The sequence below is a fragment of the Maniola hyperantus genome, chromosome 18 (genome assembly GCF_902806685.2).
Source record: "Maniola hyperantus chromosome 18, iAphHyp1.2, whole genome shotgun sequence".
Taxonomy (NCBI): Eukaryota; Metazoa; Arthropoda; class Insecta; order Lepidoptera; family Nymphalidae; genus Maniola; species Maniola hyperantus.
In genome coordinates, this window is record NC_048553.1 from 11,743,356 (window position 1) to 11,765,703 (window position 22,348).

At 41.6% G+C, this 22,348-nt stretch overlaps 2 protein-coding genes across 2 annotated transcripts; one reads left to right on the forward strand and one right to left on the reverse strand.

Annotated features, from left to right (window-relative positions):
• Positions 1 to 625: 625 nt before the first annotated feature.
• On the reverse strand, positions 626 to 2,779 carry mRpL11 (mitochondrial ribosomal protein L11). Its single transcript, XM_034978134.2, has 4 exons — positions 2,514 to 2,779; positions 2,076 to 2,265; positions 1,192 to 1,358; positions 626 to 773 (listed from the first exon to the last, which is right to left on the reverse strand). The coding sequence occupies exons 1-4, from the start codon at positions 2,646 to 2,648 to the stop codon at positions 675 to 677; spliced, it is 591 nt and encodes a 196-aa protein (XP_034834025.1). The 5' UTR covers positions 2,649 to 2,779; the 3' UTR covers positions 626 to 674.
• A 461-nt stretch (positions 2,780 to 3,240) lies between these two features.
• Positions 3,241 to 19,299, forward strand: yata (N-terminal kinase-like protein yata). Its single transcript, XM_034978129.2, has 13 exons — positions 3,241 to 3,854; positions 4,380 to 4,609; positions 6,273 to 6,449; positions 6,681 to 6,909; positions 7,339 to 7,482; positions 8,287 to 8,468; positions 9,451 to 9,679; positions 10,345 to 10,432; positions 11,782 to 11,943; positions 15,106 to 15,246; positions 16,407 to 16,531; positions 17,204 to 17,417; positions 17,964 to 19,299. Exons 1-13 carry the CDS (start codon positions 3,477 to 3,479, stop codon positions 18,110 to 18,112), a joined length of 2,448 nt encoding a protein of 815 aa, XP_034834020.1. The 5' UTR covers positions 3,241 to 3,476; the 3' UTR covers positions 18,113 to 19,299.
• Positions 19,300 to 22,348: the final 3,049 nt, after the last annotated feature.

Below are 22,348 nucleotides of genomic sequence, written 5' to 3' on the forward strand. Positions count from 1 at the left end.
CTGATTCAGAGCGCAACTAAATTTTAAAGTAGGTATTCAGTCATATTTTTCCTATCAAATGTAATCCATACTAATATTATAAATGCGAAAGTGTGTCTGTCTGTCTGCTAGCTTTTCACGGCTCAACCGATTTTGACGAAATTTGGTGCAGAGATAGCTTACATCCCGGAAAAACAAAGAGTTCCCACGGGATTTTTAAAAACTAAATCCACGCGGACGAAGCCGCGGGCATTCTCTAGTACCTACTTAAGGTCATAATTTAGAACTGTCAAACCTCGACTGTAGGTGCCAGTCGTGAGCCTATTGTTTCAATATTTTGTAGAGTGCACTGAAATTTGGAGTATTTAAATTTAAAATTCATTTTCCGTCCTTTTTTAACAATATTAAACAGAAAAAGATATGGATACTCACGTCTTAATCGACGCCATTCTCTAAACTAAAATCACAGATCTAAATCTAGTGCTATCCTTTTCCATAGGGACCATTAAAAAGGGATAGCAATATATTTAGACCTGTCATTTTAGTTTAGAAATTGTGTACAACCAGAATTAGCCACATTTTCTTCGTTTATTTAGAAAGACTAGTTAATGGAATTTTTTATAACGAAATTAACATTTTAAGTAGGTATCTATAATTTATTTACATCTAATCTAAATAGGTACATTGTCATAAAATTAGGCAGTTCGTAACATTTTCGCTTCTCTCTTCTCTTGTAGCAGTTTCTTTTGTTCTTCCACAGTAGCTTTCCTTTGGTTGAGAAATTCACCATATTCCTGAAAATAAGAAGTACAATATTCTTTAAATAATTAAAAATTTAACCTAAGAAGTATTATACCTACCTACAGTACGCGGCCGAAAGTAATGTACATCGACCTTTAGAAGGACATAGCGGATTTGTAGAGCACTGTCTCTGTCGTTGAGACCGACAAAACGTCATATAGGTGTGAGTGACAGACAACGCTCTACAAAGCCGAAATGTCATTCTAAAGGCCGATGTACATTACTTTCGGCCACGTACTGTACCTGCCTAAAACCTTTTGCCATCATTCAGGCTGAGCTATTTGGGCACGTGATCCAATCCATACTAATATTATAAATGCGAAAGTGTGTCTGTCTGTCTGCTAGCTTTTCAAGGCCGACGCACTGCAGTGTCGAGGCTTCCTCAACACATTGTTATATTGAACGCGTTACCTTTGGATCCAGCTCCTTCACAACTTCAATACCACAAGTTCTTGCTGTAGCTATAAGCATTGTGCAGATCTCTTTCAAAGGTTTCCATTCCAAGGTTGGGTCTTGAGACTTTATTTTGGCTATTTCATATAGGTGCTTCAGGGTTATTCTGCCACTGGTTTCTCTTACTGAAATGAAAGTGTTTATGAGCATTTGAATATTTTTTATTAAATAAAAAAAACCAGCCAAGTGCGGGTAAGATTCACGCACTGAGGGTTTCGTACTACAGTCGTATTTTTTCGACATTTTGCATGATACATCAAAAACTATTATGTATAAAAATAAATAAAAATCTGTTTTAGAAAGGTAAGGCCCTTTCATTATTATGATACCCCACTTGGTATATTATCTTACTTTGAAAGTTGAAAATACTGTTATTTATTTATTCGTGACTGCATTTTAATTTTTTTTTTTGTGATGTAACCATAAATTCAGTTTTCGGATTTTTCCCCTTAAGAAGACCTACCTACCAAATTACCTGATATTACCAAATTACCTACCAAATTTCATGATTCTAGGTCTCTTTGAGTAAAGAATCCTAAAAATGGCAAATAATGAGTTTGACGTGAGCTACTCACAAATTAGTCATTATTTTTACTAATTTCTTAAACTGGACACTTTCAAGTAAATTTTTTTATATAAACCTGTGAAGATGATATTGCTAGGGGCGAATTTTGAATGCCAAAAGTCCACTTTGTCGCATTTGTTTACAAATTGTGAAAAACCAAATTAAATTTGAATTTCGCGGGCAGACCCGTGTCTTTGGCCTTAATGCTTTGTATATAATATTATTAGGTTGAAAAATTAAATAAACAGACCTTACAATCTAGGAATAAAGTAATAACCTGGTTCCATGGCCCCTCGGTTGATTCCAGCAGCCTGCTTCAAGAAGTATGACGCAGGAGGTTGGTGTATCACAAGTTGGTAAGACCTGTCCAGGTTGACCTTAACGCGGGTCGGCAGAGGTATGCCGGGTTTTATGTTCGCGGTGCGTTCATTGAAATCCTTGCAGAACGCTGCTACATTGATGTTGCGCTAAAAGAAATAGGTAACTAATCTCTCAGAATGAGAAGGATAGCCATAGTTTGCCGCGCTAGCCATACGTAAGTATTATCACTATCACCCGACTACTATGTAATAAAATTTGATTCATGAAAGTGCAAAAAAGACATACTATAATACTATAATGACTTCAATGAAGATATTTTGCTTCAATGGCAATTTGGCAGCGACTAAAGTTTACTTACTTGCTGTGGTGATAATATAATGGAGATCAAACATACCTGACCAAGCATAGGACCCAGTGGTGGCCCAGGCGCAGCCATTCCAGCGGGAACATCGGTTCTCAACTTCGAGGAATGGTCTATTTTGTCCGCCACTTTTTTCATGGATTTTAACCGAGCTACGGACTTTGACATTTTGCTTAGCGGTAAATTAGAGCGAAAATTCTTATTTATTGGATTTAGGGACTTACGAAAAATAAATTCTAATTTTCGAGTTCAAAAAATAATAACATAACCTAAAACAACCGATTTTGACACTTTGACACTAACAAGCACTAACAAGTGACAGGTGACAGCGGTGAGCGGACAGATAATAGAAAGTGCTTATATTACGAAACTTCACAGATATTATTAAACTTTCGATTACTATTGTTGCGTTGCTAATAGCATTCATTGTTAATTTTTATACCGTCATAAAGTGCTCATAAAACTGAAACACGAAAAAAAATTGAATTTTATCCAATGCCATTACAAATATACGACAATAATTTAAAAACGGTTAACTAACTTGCTTAAAATTCGTTATTTCATTTAAAAAGTAGGTATATACACACATACGTATTTTATTTACAAGTTACAGCATTGTTCACTTCAATAGAACTTAGAACCCAGCAGTAAAACAGACTATGAATTTTTATAGTTTATTATTATTATTATTCGTCTGTAGACTGTAACAAATGTCATTCGTGAATTGTAAATTCACAGATATTTACTGCCACAGTTTACTGCACCGTCGTCGTCGTATTTACAAAGAAAAATAGATTAAACGTAATAAATTAGTAATAATGCTTTTAAATTTCGCTCTCTAATTGTCCTATTAAGTGTACGTTTTTAATAAATCGATATACAAGGTTTAAAAGTTTTTGTATTATGAAAATATCAGAAAATACGTGTACCATGCACAATGGTGAAGAGAATGAAGTGTAAATAGTTGTACTGTGTAGTTAGCTAAACGTATCCAATATGTGGTCTTTCTTCTCACGGGATCCTACTAAGGACTTTCCTTACGAAGTAGGGGACCCTGTACCAGGTTTGGAAGACAGAAGTGTGTGGACTTTGCACAAAGGCAAGAAAAGGGGTACCCAAGATGAAGTATCCATATTTTTATTCGACGTAACTAAAAACTCTGAGACACTATTCGATATAGCTAAAGCCTCGTTGAAGAAACTGAAGACTATGCGACACCCAAGCCTTTTACATTATTTAGATAGCTGTGAAACTGAGAAATTTTTATATGTAGCCACAGAATATGTTGAGCCTTTAGCGATACACATAGAGAATATGACGCTGGACGGCCAACAGCGGGATCTGTTCCTTGCGTGGGGAATATTCCAAATTACTGTAAGTTGTATTCATTTTATTCAAGACTAGTGACCCACCCCGGCTTCACACGGGTGCAGTGTAGATACTAATGTGGTATGTGTGGTGGCAATCTGGTGGGAGGCTTCGGCCGTGGCTAGTTACCACCCTACTGGCAAAGCCGTGCCGCTAAGCGATTTAACGTTCTGGTATGATGCTGTGTGGAAACCAAAATTTCACTAAATATAAGATTATTTTTTCGTGGTTTTTTTGTGGTATCATATCAATGATCATCAGTAGGTCAATTTCGTAAAACCCGCATCAATCATTATTACAATCGCCATTGTTGTGATTGGCTGAATTTGTGCGATTCTTGTTGCAATAATGCATTGTAGCCATTTATGAGCTAGTGTCAAACATTCAGAGGTAATTGCGATGATGACATTGTATCATAATATGTAGCTGTCATTCTACCGCAATCAAGCAGCAGTACTATCACCTGTCTTCGTTTTTGCCTGCGTTCTGGTTACACCCTGTATTAGTAGAGATTTTTTTTATTTGTTACAGAGAGCATTATCATTCTTTAACAATGATGGCAACGTGAAACATAACAATGTGTGCCTTTACTCTGTATTTGTCACCCTCGCCGGTGAGTGGAAGCTGGGCGGGTTTGAGTTCCTCACTGCGCACGGACAGGACACCAACAATCCCTTACCTATTAAGATATTACCTGCTTTAGAGATATATGATCCGCCTGAGAAGAAGGATCCTAGCAAATTGAAGTCTGTTACTAAATGGTAAGATTACTGTTCTGTATGGGACTAACTATAAGTTACTGGATTCTGAAATATCATCAAACATTAGTATTGAGACCTGCTAGGAGATTCCGGAAAAGCTGCATCTATTTGTTACATTAAAAAAAAATCTAATTTTGTCCATGAATGATTTTTTTTAATTATAAATAGAAATAATCATGTTATGTATATTTTGAAATAACGAATTTTATTTTTACAGGAATAGTTTAAAAGTTATACTTAGTAGGTAAAAAAGATTACCTTGGACTGAAAATGTGTTTTGGAATGAGCTCAAACATATGTCTTAGCAAAGACAACGTATGTTAAGAGTCAGTTGCTATTTTATACTTTTACTTGATTAAATTAATTTATCAATAATTAATGTGAGTCTTGACTGACGACACACCAAAGTTTCAATCCAAAAAAATATTTTTATATCTTAATAGTTACAACACTATTAGAAAGAGAGCCAATGCGTGCCAGTCCTTCGTGATTTTATAAAAGCTGAAAGTTTATCTGCGTATTGTCCCCAACACTTGGGAGGAACGTTTGTTTGAATAATGTTGACTTTGAGAGGTAATAAAGGTGTAAAAATCTAACTTCAAAGTAAAAAGTAATTTTTTTTTTAAATTTTCTTCTGAATAGTATTAGAAGTCACGTCATGCATTGCCAGGCCTTAGTGTCGTGGCAACCCCCTGCCAGACACCTTTAACCTTAAACTTTAAGGGTGTATGGCAGAGGGTTGCCATGATACTAAGTCTCTAGCAATGCATGACATGATTTCTAATTAGTACTATTCTGAAGAAAACTTAAAAATTAGACTTTACACTTTGACGTAAGATTTTTTACACCTTTATTACCTGTTATCTCCCAAAGCCACCATGATCCAAACGAACGTTTCTCTTAGTGTTGGAAACAATACGCAGATAAACTTTCAGCTTTTATAAAATAACGAAGGTCTGGCACGCGCTAACTCTTAGTCCATATAGGAAGATGAGTCATTGTCATTAGATAAATCATGGTTGGCTTTGATAGTAACAAGTAACAAGTCCTAATTGTTTCTAATTCAGGCCAGAGTCATTGACCATTGATTGGTTTTTATCACACAAATTGATTGAACAACTTACTTGAATCAGTACCCTTATTATAAATGCGAAAGTGTGTTTGTTTGTTGGTTTGTCCTTTAATCACGTCGCAACGGTGCAACGGCTTGACGTGGCCTGGAGAGTGACATAGGCTACTTTTTATATAGGGAAAAAAAGGGATAAAAAGGGATTTTTAAAAAACCTAATTCCACGCGAAGTCCCGGGCATCAGCTTGTCATCATATATGCGACAGCTTGTGCTCGCGACTTCGTCCGCGTGACTTGATTGGCATGAATTAGAAGTACCCCTCACAAATTTCAAACGCCTATACAGGTCTCTTGTAGAGACTTCCACACGCCACGGTCTTGCGCCGCCTGAATCCAGCGGCTCCCTGCGACTCGTCTGATGTCGTCCGTCCACCTAGTGGGGGGTCTTCCAACTCTGCGTCTTCCGGTGCGAGGTCGCCATTCCAGCACCTTGGGACCCCAACGTCTGTCGGTTTTACGAACTATGTAGATATAATATATAAATGTAATATAGATTTTGATACTCTGTAAAACGGTAAATAAATGTGTCAACAGTTCAACAGACATGTGGGGTCTGGGCTGCCTGATCTGGGAGGCTTTCAACGGCCCGCTGTCCAACCAACCCGCGCTCAAAACTGTGGACAAGATCCCAAAACAACTGTGTACGCTGTACTGTGAGCTAGTCAGCGCCAACCCTGCGTCTAGGCCCAACCCAGCCGATATTATTACAAGGTAAAGTAATAATAGAGACCCTTATTCAAACAAACTGTATTAGATCTTCAAACAACTGTATCTAAGCCCAACCCACCCTGTATCTAAGCCCAACCCACCCTGTATCTAAGCCCAACCCATCCTGTATCTAAGCCCAACCCATCCTGTATCTAAGCCCAACCCACCGTTTCTAAGCCCAACCCAACCTGTATATTTTTTTTAATTTCAATAAGTCGAACTTATTGGTTACAGATGTCGAAAGCTCGGTGGCTACTTCAAGAATGACCTAATAGATACAATGCTTTTCCTAGAAGAAATACAAATCAAGGACAAAGTGGAGAAAGCCAAATTCTTCTCCACACTGAGCAGCTATCTAGACAGCTTTCCTGAGGCGGTGTGTGTTCACAAGATACTGCCTCAGTTACTCACGGCTTTTCATTATGGTGATGCTGGTTCTGCGGTTTTAGCACCTATGTTTAAGGTAAGTTTAAATATTTCGCGCTCGCTTCGCTCGTGTCGATTCTTCAAAATGTATTTTTCACTTCTAAAGTTCTTCTATATGCTTTCATATGTAATGATGCATTGTTAGGGTTCCGTACCTCAAAAGAAAAAACGGAACCCTTGTAGGATCACTTTGTTGTCTGTCTGTCTGTCAAGAAACCTACAGCCTGAAGGTTACAGGGCACTTCCCGTTGACCTAGAATCATAAAATTTGACTGGCAGACATTAGGGTAAAAATCTGATAACCGTGAATTTGTGGTAACATCACACAAAATAAAATTGTGGTCATGAACTAATAATTAGTATTTTCAATTTTTGAAGTAAGATAACTATAATATCAAGTGGGGTATCATATGAAAGGGCTTCACCTGTGCATTCTAAAACAGATTTTTATTTATTTTTATTTCAGTTAGGCAAGCTGTTAAGTGAAGAAGACTACCAGAAGCAGATAGTCCCGTGCGTGGTCAAATTGTTCGTGTCCAACGACAGGACCACGCGCTCGCGTCTCTTGCAGCAGCTGGATCAGTTCATACACCATCTGCAGAACTCCACCGTAAGAATCTACCTACCATACCATTTCAACCCTAGGCTGTACCTCCACGTGGCGGAATAATCGTCATCTCGTTGATGTTAGTAGACTCGTTGTGATATACCTACTCGCTCGTGGAGGTACAGCCTTAGAAGACCGCACTTTGGATTCGTTTTCGTGCGAATTTGAGTCGTGCATACACGCACGACTACACACGAACAATCTCGAGCCTCAATAGCTCAACCGGTAAAGGAGTGGACTGAAAACCGAAAGGTCGACGGTTCAAACCCCGCCCGTTGCACTATTGTCGTACCTACTCCTAGCACAAGCCTGACGCTTAGTTGGAGAGGAAAGGGGAATATTAGTCATTTAAAAAATGGCTAAACCGTATATAGTTATTGAATCTACTCGTATATATGGCGCCAATATCGAAAATACGATATCGGCCTAATCTGTAACTATATATCAGGCGAAACACTATTGCTCGAACCCATCGGCTTCTCGCGATTTTTTTTTTTTAATTCAGATATAAGTTAGCTCTTGACTGCAATCTCACCTGGTGGTAAGTGATAATGCAGTCTAAGATGGAAACGAGCTAACCTGGAAGGGGTATGGCAGTTTTTATCAAACCCACACCCGTTTGGTTTCTACACGGCAGCGTACTGGAGCGCTTAATCGCTTGGCGGCACGGTTTGCCGGTAGGGTGGTAACCAGCCACGGCCGAAGCCTTCCACCGGACAAAATATTTGCGACGATATTTAATCGCGGTGGTATCGTAGAACCTGTGCGTAGAACTAATAAAGTTTATTTACCACATTTATTTCCCAGGTAAACGACCAAATATTCCCACAAGTGGTGCACGGGTTCCTAGACACGAACGCCATAATCAGAGAACAGACAGTCAAGTCGATAGTGCACTTAGCGCCTAAGCTCAACTACAACAACATCAACGTGGAAGTGTTGCGCCACTTCGCCAGGCTGCAGTCCAAGGACGACCAGGGAGGCATCAGGTATGGATCTTGTCTATGGTGGGAGGCTTCGGCTGTGGCTAATTCTCTCAAGGGGTGCACGGGTTCATAGACACGAACGCCATAATCAGAGAAATTAATAAATTTATTGTTGTACCAATTTTTTGCAAGTATTGAGACAATTTCAAACATCACACTAAATTGAAAATAATCTAAATATATAAAAGGAAAGGGTGACTGAGTGACTGACTGACTTATCAACGCACAGCTCAAACTACTTGACGGATCTGGCTGAAATTTGGCATGCAGATAGCTATTATGACGTAGGCATCCGCTAAGAAAGGATTTTTGAAAATTCAATCACTAAGGGGGTGAAATAGGGGTTTGAAATTTGTGAAGTCCACGCGGGCGAAGTCGCGAGCATAAGCTAGTTGAAAATAAATGAAGAAAGAAATAAAAACGTTTATTTCTTAAATTGTGCCTATAATCTTTAATCTCTTCTTAAATAGGTACATCACATCTTACATCTAAGAGTCTAGTAATTCTATAGTAGTTCTATCCTTTCCACAACACTTTATGTGAAAAAGGATAGCACTATTAAGACTTATTCACATTAATATTTCTCCAAAAACGGCGAACTGGTAACAAATCTGCAGGGCGATTCAGAACCCTTCGATAACATACCGTGTCGATACGATTTGGTATCGATCTCGTATCGAATTTTTTTTTCGATAAGTAATCATCCAAAATTATCGGACGTTCGGATAATCTTATTCGATTAAGTTGTTGTGAATAGCGTTTGATAGTCGTAGTCGTACGATATCTACGTAAGTTCGATTCGGTTTCGGTTTCGACAACTTTACTGTCGATACGGTTATTCTGAATTGAAAATACATCTTATCGTACGACAACTTACCGAATCGATCGATAATTATGTTATCGAAGTGTTCTGAATCGGCCTGCTGTACCGGATTCGTATCGGCGGCAGTGCACAATCGCTCTAAAACAACCCAATTGTCCACAGAACGAACACAACCGTCTGCCTAGGCAAAATAGCAGCACACCTACATCCGCAAATACGACAAAAAGTCTTAGTGTCTGCGTTCGTTCGTGCGACTCGGGACGCGTTTCCACCGGCCAGGCAAGCCGGCGTGCTCGCCCTAGCCGCTACACAACAGTACTTCTTACTAGCTGAGGTGGCTAACAGAGTGTTGCCGGCGCTGTGTCCATTGACTGCGGATCCAGAGAAACAGGTACGTGAAAATTGCTGGGAAAATTGCCCGGCTAGATTTTCGGCAATATGCAATTTTTGTAACTATTTAAAGCGGATATGGTACAGCTTGGTACATAAAAATTGCTGGGCTATATAGCCGACTGACTACTTATATTGCAGCATGCTACTTTTATAGCCTTTGAAAGCAGATACTGACATTCAGAAGAAACAAGTTGGTACAAAAAAATTGCTGGGCTATATAGCTGGCTAGATGTACGGTAATGTGCAATTTATAGCCATTCCGTAACAATGGAAATGTGAAAATAGCTGAAAATCCTGGACTTGTATCGATCCAGCTCGATTGAGACTATATGCAAGTTACTGGGAAATTCGCTGGCATAAAATAGACAACTAGTTTTACGGCATAATGCAATAAAGTTTTGATAGTTACTTTTCGAGCCACTTAAAAGTAAGCGAGCCTAGTTTTTCCAACAATTTCTAAGTATACAGGATGTAGCCAGAACGCTAGCAAAAACTTAGCTTTGTAGTTTTAGTGATTTAGTATTTTTCAAACCTGCCATGTATAGCGTGCAAAACTTGGGTCAATGCCCCGCCTACGACGCGGCATTGATTCCGAGTAGCCTACTTTTGGAACGTTCGTTGACCTATAGCGTCAGTAAACGTTTTACAAAAATATTGTTTTAGGTTCGAGATGCAGCATTTAGAACGATAAAAGGATTTCTCGGAAAGTTAGAAAAAGTATCAGAAGACCCCAGTCTGAAAGAAGGAATGGGTAAGTCGACTTTGTACTTTTTGTCTCTTACATTGACTTATTCCCATAAAAAGATTTCTCGGAAAGTTAGAAAAAGTATCAGAAGACCCCAGTCTGAAAGAAGGAATGGGTAAGTCGACTTTGTACTTTTTGTCTCTTACATTGACTTATTCCCATAAAAAGATTTCTCGGAAAGTTAGAAAAAGTATCAGAAGACCCCAGTCTGAAAGAAGGAATGGGTATGTTGACTTTGTACTTTTTGTCTCTTACATTGACTTATTCCCATAAAAAGATTTCTCGGAAAGTTAGAGAAAGTATCAGAAGACCCCAGTCTGAAAGAAGGAATGGGTATGTTGACTTTGTACTTTTTGTCTCTTACATTGACTTATTCCCATAAAAAGATTTCTCGGAAAGTTAGAAAAAGTATCAGAAGACCCCAGTCTGAAAGAAGGAATGGGTATGTTGACTTTGTACTTTTTGTCTCTTACATTGACTTATTCCCATAAAAAGATTTCTCGGAAAGTTAGAAAAAGTATCAGAAGACCCCAGTCTGAAAGAAGGAATGGGTATGTTGACTTTGTACTTTTTGTCTCTTACATTGACTTATTCCCATAAAAAGATTTCTCGGAAAGTTAGAAAAAGTATCAGAAGACCCCAGTCTGAAAAAAGGAATGGGTATGTTGACTTTGTACTTTTTGTCTCTTACATTGACTTATTCCCATAAAAGGATTTCTTGGAAAGTTAGAAAAAGTATCAGAAGACCCCAGTCTGAAAGAAGGAATGGGTAAGTTGACTTTGTACTTTTTGTCTCTTACATTGACTTATTCCCATCTTCCAACCTAGCTTTCGAACCTAGGTCGGAAGTTGGGAACTTTATGTGTCATCTTCCAACCTCTGCCAGGTTGGATAGTGGGAATGCATTACAGTGCGACAAGGCTCTCTTGGCACTTGAATGACATTGACACGGCGGCGCTATTGGAGTACAAAGGATTCGAATATTCAAACGGGGACACTTGACGCCAAGATAGCCTTGTCGCACTGTATCTTAATTATTTTTGTTCCCAACTTCCAAACTGTGCAAAATGCGGTACTTACGTTATGGAAACTTGAAGTTCTGAAGAAACTAGAAGAGACTGATGAGACAGACAAAACGTCACATAGGTATGAGTGGCAGAGACAACGCTCTACAAAGCCGAAATCTCATTCTAAAGTTCGATGTACAATATTTCTTGCCTGCTACTGTACCATTGCTTTAGTACGGCTTACGAAAAAAAAACTGACTAGTAACTCAGTTTTTTTTCTTCTTGAGAGTACTCAAGAAGAAGCGATACTTCACTCCAAAACAACGCCTCTCTACTTCAATATTGCAGAGGCGGACGTCCACACAGCAACGCCATCTCTAAGTAACGCGGCCGCGACGTGGGCGGGCTGGGCGGTCACCGCCGTCACGGCAAAGTTCTACCGCTCGCATTCCGACACCGCGAGGGTGCAACACGCGCCGAAGTCTGTACTGTCCAAACCGGGCTCGCTAGGTAAGAGTACACACACTCACAGACACACAACGCCATCTCTAAGTAACGCGGCCGCGACGTGGGCGGGCTGGGCGGTCACCGCCGTCACGGCAAAGTTCTACCGCTCGCATTCCGACACCGCGAGGGTGCAACACGCGCCGAAGTCTGTACTGTCCAAACCGGGCTCGCTAGGTAAGAGTACACACACTCACAGACACACAACGCCATCTCTAAGTAACGCGGCCGCGACGTGGGCGGGCTGGGCGGTCACCGCCGTCACGGCAAAGTTCTACCGCTCGCATTCCGACACCGCGAGGGTGCAACACGCGCCGAAGTCTGTACTGTCCAAACCGGGCTCGCTAGGTAAGAGTACACACACTCACAGACACACAACGCCATCTCTAAGTAACGCGGCCGCGACGTGGGCGGGCTGGGCGGTCACCGCCGTCACGGCAAAGTTCTACCGCTCGCATTCCGACACCGCGAGGGTGCAACACGCGCCGAAGTCTGTACTGTCCAAACCGGGCTCGCTAGGTAAGAGTACACACACTCACAGACACACAACGCCATCTCTAAGTAACGCGGCCGCGACGTGGGCGGGCTGGGCGGTCACCGCCGTCACGGCAAAGTTCTACCGCTCGCATTCCGACACCGCGAGGGTGCAACACGCGCCGAAGTCTGTACTGTCCAAACCGGGCTCGCTAGGTAAGAGTACACACACTCACAGACACACAACGCCATCTCTAAGTAACGCGGCCGCGACGTGGGCGGGCTGGGCGGTCACCGCCGTCACGGCAAAGTTCTACCGCTCGCATTCCGACACCGCGAGGGTGCAACACGCGCCGAAGTCTGTACTGTCCAAACCGGGCTCGCTAGGTAAGAGTACACACACTCACAGACACACAACGCCATCTCTAAGTAACGCGGCCGCGACGTGGGCGGGCTGGGCGGTCACCGCCGTCACGGCAAAGTTCTACCGCTCGCATTCCGACACCGCGAGGGTGCAACACGCGCCGAAGTCTGTACTGTCCAAACCGGGCTCGCTAGGTAAGAGTACACACACTCACAGACACACAACGCCATCTCTAAGTAACGCGGCCGCGACGTGGGCGGGCTGGGCGGTCACCGCCGTCACGGCAAAGTTCTACCGCTCGCATTCCGACACCGCGAGGGTGCAACACGCGCCGAAGTCTGTACTGTCCAAACCGGGCTCGCTAGGTAAGAGTACACACACTCACAGACACACAACGCCATCTCTAAGTAACGCGGCCGCGACGTGGGCGGGCTGGGCGGTCACCGCCGTCACGGCAAAGTTCTACCGCTCGCATTCCGACACCGCGAGGGTGCAACACGCGCCGAAGTCTGTACTGTCCAAACCGGGCTCGCTAGGTAAGAGTACACACACTCACAGACACACAACGCCATCTCTAAGTAACGCGGCCGCGACGTGGGCGGGCTGGGCGGTCACCGCCGTTACGGCAAAGTTCTACCGCTCGCATTCCGACACCGCGAGGGTGCAACACGCGCCGAAGTCTGTACTGTCCAAACCGGGCTCGCTAGGTAAGAGTACACACACTCACAGACACACAACGCCATCTCTAAGTAACGCGGCCGCGACGTGGGCGGGCTGGGCGGTCACCGCCGTCACGGCAAAGTTCTACCGCTCGCATTCCGACACCGCGAGGGTGCAACACGCGCCGAAGTCTGTACTGTCCAAACCGGGCTCGCTAGGTAAGAGTACACACACTCACAGACACACAACGCCATCTCTAAGTAACGCGGCCGCGACGTGGGCGGGCTGGGCGGTCACCGCCGTCACGGCAAAGTTCTACCGCTCGCATTCCGACACCGCGAGGGTGCAACACGCGCCGAAGTCTGTACTGTCCAAACCGGGCTCGCTAGGTAAGAGTACACACACTCACAGACACACAACGCCATCTCTAAGTAACGCGGCCGCGACGTGGGCGGGCTGGGCGGTCACCGCCGTCACGGCAAAGTTCTACCGCTCGCATTCCGACACCGCGAGGGTGCAACACGCGCCGAAGTCTGTACTGTCCAAACCGGGCTCGCTAGGTAAGAGTACACACACTCACAGACACACAACGCCATCTCTAAGTAACGCGGCCGCGACGTGGGCGGGCTGGGCGGTCACCGCCGTCACGGCAAAGTTCTACCGCTCGCATTCCGACACCGCGAGGGTGCAACACGCGCCGAAGTCTGTACTGTCCAAACCGGGCTCGCTAGGTAAGAGTACACACACTCACAGACACACAACGCCATCTCTAAGTAACGCGGCCGCGACGTGGGCGGGCTGGGCGGTCACCGCCGTCACGGCAAAGTTCTACCGCTCGCATTCCGACACCGCGAGGGTGCAACACGCGCCGAAGTCTGTACTGTCCAAACCGGGCTCGCTAGGTAAGAGTACACACACTCACAGACACACAACGCCATCTCTAAGTAACGCGGCCGCGACGTGGGCGGGCTGGGCGGTCACCGCCGTCACGGCAAAGTTCTACCGCTCGCATTCCGACACCGCGAGGGTGCAACACGCGCCGAAGTCTGTACTGTCCAAACCGGGCTCGCTAGGTAAGAGTACACACACTCACAGACACACAACGCCATCTCTAAGTAACGCGGCCGCGACGTGGGCGGGCTGGGCGGTCACCGCCGTCACGGCAAAGTTCTACCGCTCGCATTCCGACACCGCGAGGGTGCAACACGCGCCGAAGTCTGTACTGTCCAAACCGGGCTCGCTAGGTAAGAGTACACACACTCACAGACACACAACGCCATCTCTAAGTAACGCGGCCGCGACGTGGGCGGGCTGGGCGGTCACCGCCGTCACGGCAAAGTTCTACCGCTCGCATTCCGACACCGCGAGGGTGCAACACGCGCCGAAGTCTGTACTGTCCAAACCGGGCTCGCTAGGTAAGAGAACAACCCACCACCTCCCATGGCCCCACCTCCCATGGCCCCACCAACCTCGCGGTTATATCGGCCGCGGTTGTTGGAGAACAAAGAACACTTGACTTGACGGCAACGCTAGTTCCGATTTTCACCACGCGCCAAGATAGCCGACCGACCTATAATTACGACGCTTCGACGGAGGCTTAGCAATAAGGTCCCTTTCAGTACCCTTCGGGTGCCAAATCCTTAAAAGATCATACATTTTCAATTTTCCAGAGCAACCGTCGTCGAGCAGTATGTCCACAACGACGTCATCGGTCACGTCGATGACGTCACTGGAGCACAGCGAGTCCGCCTCAGACTATGATCCTGAGCACTGGGACATGACGGCGTGGGGAGAAATAGACTCCAGTGCTGGTATGAATTTATCTATACAAACTAGCTTATGCTTGCGACTTCTTCCGCGTGAACTAGGGGTTGAATTTTCAAAAATCCTTTCTTAGCGGATGCCTACGGCTACGCCATAATAGCTATTTGCAGTTTGCACGCCAAATTTCAGCCCGATCCGTCCAGTAGTTTGAGTTGTGCGTTGATAGATCAGTCAGTCAGTCACTAAAAAGTAATTTAAAAAACAAGCCCTGACTGCTGGGTGCACTGCAACTTTTTCAGCCCTCATATTAAAGCGCATAAAGTTAATGATTAAACGAACTTACCTGTAAATGAAGTTCGATCATAATTTATACGAAGGATTTGTCCGAAGACATTATCAGTTATACTTATAGTACACTAGCTGATGCCCGCGACTTTGTACGCGTGGATTTAGGTTTTTTAAAAATCCTGTGGGAACTCTTAAATTTTCCGAGATAAAAAGTAGCCTATGTCCTTCCCCGGGTCGCAAGCTGCCTCTGTACCAAATTTCGTCAAAATCGGTTGTACGGTTAAGCCGTGAAAAGCTAGCAGACAAACAAACAGAAAGACACATTTTCGCATTTATAATATTAGTATGGAATAAAGCGCATTTTGATTTTTTAAATTTTTAATGAAAAATGGCAGATGCCAAATTCTCCTGTGGTTGTACCGCCGCACGCGATGGCTTTTAATGTCAGCGCTTTTGACAAGATTTTGATTTTTAAATTTTTTAATGAAAAAGCGCATTTTGATTTTTAAAATTTTTAATGAAAAATGGCGGATGCCAAATTCTCCTGTGGGTGTACCGCCGCACGCGATGGCTTTTAATGTCAGCGCTTTTGACAAGATTCGACACGTGCTAACGCGGCGCGACACAGAGGGCGACTGTATCTAAGCGAACAGACTTTATACTCCAGCGGGGTGATGACGTATCTCGCGACAGGCGTAAATCTCGCGATCATTGCTGTCAAACGAAACAGCGGCTAGAGAGAGACAGCAATAGCCACAAAGCAAAATAAGAAGAAGAAGAGAGACAGCAAATGAACCGTCGCATTGCTACTGCTGTCGCGTTGCTGTCGCTACTGCAACGTTTTACGTAATCACCCCGCCGGATGGTGAGGGTGGAATTGATTTAGGTGGGGCTATCATTGGGGTTTATTATCATTTAGGTACCACAGCGGCTAGTGCGAAATCTCCCGGCAGTAGCGGCAGCGCGCAGGCGACGCCCGGGCTGGCCGCGCTGTGCGAGGACGAGTGGGACAACGACGAGTGGGGAACGTTACAGGAGCAGCCGGTATGTTCACTTTAGAAAACACGGACAATCGAAAAATTTAACAATCGATTTTCCCAAAAAACAATCGAAAAAAAATCTATAATCGATAGATCGATTGTTCGATTGTTAGATTCATTTAAGAAATAAACGTTTTTCTTTCGTTCACATTCGCATGAACCCGAATGGTTAGCCCGAAAGGTGTTTTTTTTAAATCCCGTGGGGAATTCTATGTTTTTCCAAAAAAAATTGAATCCCTTTAGTGTTGATTTAGATTTTTAATTTATTCGTTCTAGACCGCGCGCGACGAATATGTAGACTTAACAATTAATAGTCGATTTTAATTCGATTGTTTTTATGAAGGCGTATAAATCGACAATCGATTGTTGGAATTGTTCTATTCATTCGATTTTATTAATAGTCCACCCTTAAAATCAGTTCTCTGACCTTACCAGTGGTATTAAACATTTTATGAATTTCTGACAATCCTCGAGCCAATCCTATAGCTGTTATAAGTCCCGCAAAATGCTAATGCGCGTGACCGCCATTTTAGTGACGTCAGCACTAGACTGAAGTTTCGAGCTGATGGTATATTTTTATTTCGGCTGACGTCAAAATGGCGTCATTTCGATGTTAATGAGACATGGTTCCAGCGCAATAGCAATTTGTGGGACTTATACCAAATTTTTGTTACAGGCAGCGGAAGCAGAACTAGCGAGTCCGTCAGAAACGTGGAACAACTCAACATGGGTGGAACCAAACGTTAACAACGCGAACGCAACAGTGGTCCGCGGCACGCTGCTCGGCACGCAGCGCGCCGAGCACAGGCCGGCGACGCATCAGAACAGCAACGACTCGCTCGGCGGCTGGGAGGACGGCGAGTTTGAGCCCATCGAGGAGAACGCGGACGGTACTATGACTTTCTTGAGTAAATACGGGTCAAGTGCGAGTGCGGACTCGCACACGAAGTAGCGATTGCAAAAACAAACAACACTCGAATGATAAATCGACAAAACAATCGAACAATCGATTGTTGATTTATTCGTCTTCACAAAAAACATTCGAGTAAAAATCGAAAGTCGAATATCGAAAGTTCAATTGTTCAAAAATAACTATTCGATTGTTACATTCGCTTGTTCGTTTTCCAAACTCGCAATGCAAAACTCGGGATCAATGGCCCCGCCTACGACGCGGCATTGACCTTGCGGCACTTATCTACGCAACGTTCGTTGACCTTTAGTAATGATCAGTATAGTACACGACGGGTCGAGATAGGGACAGGGTATGAGGCTGGAGAACACCCCGCACACCCGCACGTCACTCGTGCTATCCCGCACTACTGTGCGGGTGTGCGGGGCGTCCCACCCCCGATTTCTATCTCGACCTGTCGCGTACTATACTATCATATTTTGTCCTCGTTCTAATTACAGTTTACACCCTTTGCTATACTTCACAGAAAACAACGCATCCAAAATGGACGAACTACGTCGTAAGCGAGAAGAGAGAAAGCTGCAACGTCAGAGAGAGATGGAAGCTAGGCGCAGCGCGCGCGGACAGGGACCCATGAAGCTAGGCACCAAAATCCCCGCCCCACCACCCTTCTAGACTACATTCCCTCACTCACACCCTCTAAGTTACGCAGTGTGATTAAAAACATTGATATAAAAAAATCATAGATAACTGAAGTATGTATCATAGATTGTCGAAAAATGTATAGCTCGCTGCGCTTGCGTATTTTTTTTACTGTTTGAAAATCTTGTCTGCAGAAAAATTTTGAGCTCGCTTTTGATTTTTAAGAGTCTTTTAACTTCACTTTTGATGAAATTTGGCAATCTGGTCAAAGCTTTGAAAAATGAATGCACACCTTTTATTTTAGTACGACATAGGCTTGCACTTGGCGACAATCATGCTTAATAAAAAAGAAACAGGCCGAATTGAGAACCACCTCCTTTTTAGAAGTCGGTTAAAAAGCAATGATGAGTTCTAGATTTACTTTTATTAATTTGGGACCGTTATGACGTGCTAATAAGCAGTTAACTCCAAAAAAGTAGTGTTTGAATTCGCCGAAAAAACATTAAAATTTTGAAAAACTGATTTTCCTAAAAAAAAGTCTACTACATAGGAATAAGATTTTAGTTTCGTCCTATGTAGCATACTTTTTAGAAACATCAGTAACAGAACAGTATTATTAAGACCACCTTTGCATTCTTCTGTAAAGTGTCTTTCTTCTATTATCATATCTTATATTACTTTCCTGTGTATGTACGTGCAATATATAATAATAAATAAAAATAAAATCTGTTTTTCTACATTATTAAATATATTTTTTTTAAATTCCCATGTTCTTTGGTGATAACTCCGAAACTACTTTTTGGGATTTAGCCGCTTTTTAACGAAAGGGCGGTAGCGTGGTGGTATATCTTTGATTTTTATATATCAATGTTATAGTGAAAAGTTCTATTTTGATCATAAAACGGACTACGGTTATTGAAAGGCTTATTCTCATTTTTTGCCAACTCAATAGACGTAAGGGTGCCTGTCCATTAGAGCGGAGACGTGTGTGCTTTGATCAATCAGATTATTGGAAACTGACGTGATAATTTTATCGCTACAATGCTATTAATTCTGATGGCAACTAATTTTTTGAGTATTCGCATCTTTTTCTTACTAATGTAATTAGAAGAGAAAAGACAGTTATTTTAATTTAAAACTGTCAAACCTAGTGATTTTAGTTGCCAGTCTTGAGAATAGTAGGTACATTTTTTTTTGTAATCCGGTATTTGACAATTATTAAAATCTTTATAAAAAGACACTGATTTGACATCAGTGTCTTTTTATAAAGCGTCAAAACACGCGCTTAGTATGCAAGTTTCTATGAAATACTAGCATGTGACGTCACAATGATTTGACGTACTTTTTTAGTTTAATCAAAAATTTAAAATAGTTATTAGGTACACTTAAAACTAACAAAGGGCGTATACTTTACGTTTTTTGGAAGACCCTCTATTTAATAATCACTGAGAAATAATTGATTTTTGATATAGGCAAATACCGTATTAAAAAGTTGTTAATTTAAAATTCATTTTTCGTCTTTTTTTAGCAATATCAATACGAAAAAGATGTAGATACAATTTAGTTCAGTTTAGAAAGACATCAGAATCGCCAATGTCTATCAGTATTCTCATTGGTCTGCTCAAAACACTCCGCTCCGCTCCGCTTTAGTGGATACACTTACACTTGTTTAGGGACAAATCTAACGATATTGCGCTACAAAGTGACATACATAATAATACTTATATTAAAATTAGATATCGACCGAAACTAGATTTTTGACCGAAATTCGTTTTTGGCCAAAACCCTTAACCGAATTTCGGCCTCTGTTCTAGTTTCTGTCGAAACGAAGCCGGAACTTTTTTAACATGTATTATACCACAAAATATAATATTATAACTCGTCGAAACCGAAACTGGCTTTTTTTGACCGAAACTCGTCGAAACCAAACTGGGTTTTTGACCGAATCTGGTCGAACCCAAAATTTTTCGCGCATTCCTATAGATTTGTCATAAGACTTATTTAGAAAATTTAGTTCAAACTCGAATCTTATCATACGAGTCCATTAGGCTATGTAATGTATTTATCACATTGTATGATCTAATGTGAATAAAATGACAAAAAATATGCAAAATATTAGATAATTGGACCAAAATGTCATGTAGTGTGTGTATTAGAATTTGTATTTGATATTAGATTAATAAATTGTTTTTTTTTGTTAGGGCTGATTTTGAGTATTGGGTATACCACTCCCCACTCTCTGGTCCGAAGATCATTGCGCGTGCGATGCGGCGCCGCTCGACGTCGTAACGCGTGGGGCATGGTGGAGATGTTGGAACTCGGAAGCGCCAAAAAATATCAATATAATATATCCAAATCTATAGATATTAAAATTTTCTCAAAAAAATATTGATATATCCGTACAATTACTAATTTTTTTAGTAGAAAGTCGCAGTACATTGAAAATAATAATTTTAAAGGGACAATAATCGCAATAGTTTTCTTTTAACGACTCTGGGTTCTAGCCTTTTTGAGCCTAATCCGATCGAGCATCGATATTTTGCATGAAAAAAAAAATTAAAATTGAAAACGTAAATAAAAACCTAAGTTATTTTTGTTTGACGGTCTAAAAGAATATCGTTTTATCTTTTCGATAGTTGGAAATTTATATCGATACATTGATATATCAAAAAATTAAATATCGCTCAAAAATATCGATACCTATATGGAACAAATAATATCGATATTTTTTCGAAAAGCCTAGGGCATGGCACAGCGATTTCTATGTAGAATGACGCAGCGGCACCGCTAACGCAACACATAGTGTGACTTTACTCTTATTTGGTAATTTACTCCTATTAATATAGTTTAGTTTAGTTGTATTTTATTTAGTATCTTTGCGTACGAAAAAAAATTTATCAATGATAAAACATTGTATTATGTAGGTATAGGTATACGTCAAAATTAAAACATTTTTTATTATTAATATATTTTATAGTTCGCGACAGGTCGACATACCATTCGGTGTGGGGACGCCCCCCATACCCACACACAGCCTACGCGCTAACCCGGTGCGGGACAGTGTGGGTGTGTGGGGTGCCTCATACTCCGATTGTCATGTCGACCTGTCGTGAACTATACCTACCTAGTTTTATGTGATAAATACATTATACATTTTAATCTCTCTTACAACATTCCCAAACTCACTTCCTATGAGCTATTTGCATATTTACTGTGTAGCTTAACCGGGACAATCCCAAAATGGCGAATTTATCCAGGGACGTATTCAGAAATAATTTTAGGGGGGTTTATATTAAAAGTGAAAAATTATATAATTTATCATGGTTTAGTCATTTATATAACAATCTTTTTTATTTACTAACTTTTATCTAAATCAGAGCTTTTGGTAAAGATGAAGTTAATTGTATTATATTTTCGCTGTAGGTCTGCATTGAATTCAATCGTGTTAGGAAATTATTTAATAGGTAATATTTTTAATGCAGGGCAGTAGATTTGCATTTATTTTGTTGTTTTTAATACAAATTCTTTTCATAAATATTATTCGTTTTTAATACAAATAAAATAATTTTCTTTATGTATTTGGTCGACATCCTAACAAAAACTACACTACTACCTGATTTATAAGCGGATTATATGAATTTTTAAAATTGACCTGTGCAGCACTTAAGTGTATAATATTCAGGTGGTCCAGGCATTAGCTAGAATTATTAATAATTATTTATTACTAATTATGATACTAACAAATTTAAAAATATAAGTGGAGATTAAACTAATTTATTCATGAATCTCGTGATAAAATTAGATCTCCGATTAAATTTTCGAATTTGTTCGAACAACTCGGCATAAGTTTAGGTATAGATCTGTCAATTTAGAGATTGTGTTTAACAGAATAAGCTACAATAAAACTGTAACAAACAACAGAGCGTGAAACTTACTCATTTCTCCGAAAAAATCTGTTTGTCAGCTAAGAAAAAATAGACTGTAATAATGTATTCTTTATTTATTTACATTCATGTCTTACATCATAAAATATATATTATTACAACATGAGTCAGGGCATTGCAAAATTATAATGTATACTCATTTGTTTTTACCGCTTGTCGCTCCTCTGCTGTCGTTAAGCCCGTGGCCCTGCGGCACATAATGTAATGGTCTAAGGTCTCACTGCCGCCAGACGTTTCTTAGTTTCTGAGAGACAAAAATGTGTGGGATTAAAGTACTGCTAAAGGCACGTAAAAACATTACTCACTTTTCTTAATGTCTGAGTAC

What these genes read in the sequence shown, in the direction of transcription:
- mRpL11 (XM_034978134.2), bottom strand. Translation starts at nt 2,648, where the DNA reads ATGTCAAAGTCCGTAGCTCGGTTAAAATCCATGAAAAAAGTGGCGGAC. An exon ending in TGGGTCCTATGCTTGGTCAG is followed by an intron (nt 2,266 to 2,513) that starts GTATGTTTGATC and finishes TATTTCTTTTAG; the next exon opens with CGCAACATCAATGTAGCAGC. An exon ending in TGAAGGAGCTGGATCCAAAG is followed by an intron (nt 774 to 1,191) that starts GTAACGCGTTCA and finishes TCTTATTTTCAG; the next exon opens with GAATATGGTGAATTTCTCAA.
- yata (XM_034978129.2), top strand. Translation starts at nt 3,477, where the DNA reads ATGTGGTCTTTCTTCTCACGGGATCCTACTAAGGACTTTCCTTACGAA. An exon ending in CAGTCTGAAAGAAGGAATGG is followed by an intron (nt 10,433 to 11,781) that starts GTAAGTCGACTT and finishes TCAATATTGCAG; the next exon opens with AGGCGGACGTCCACACAGCA. An exon ending in CATCGAGGAGAACGCGGACG is followed by an intron (nt 17,418 to 17,963) that starts GTACTATGACTT and finishes TATACTTCACAG; the next exon opens with AAAACAACGCATCCAAAATG.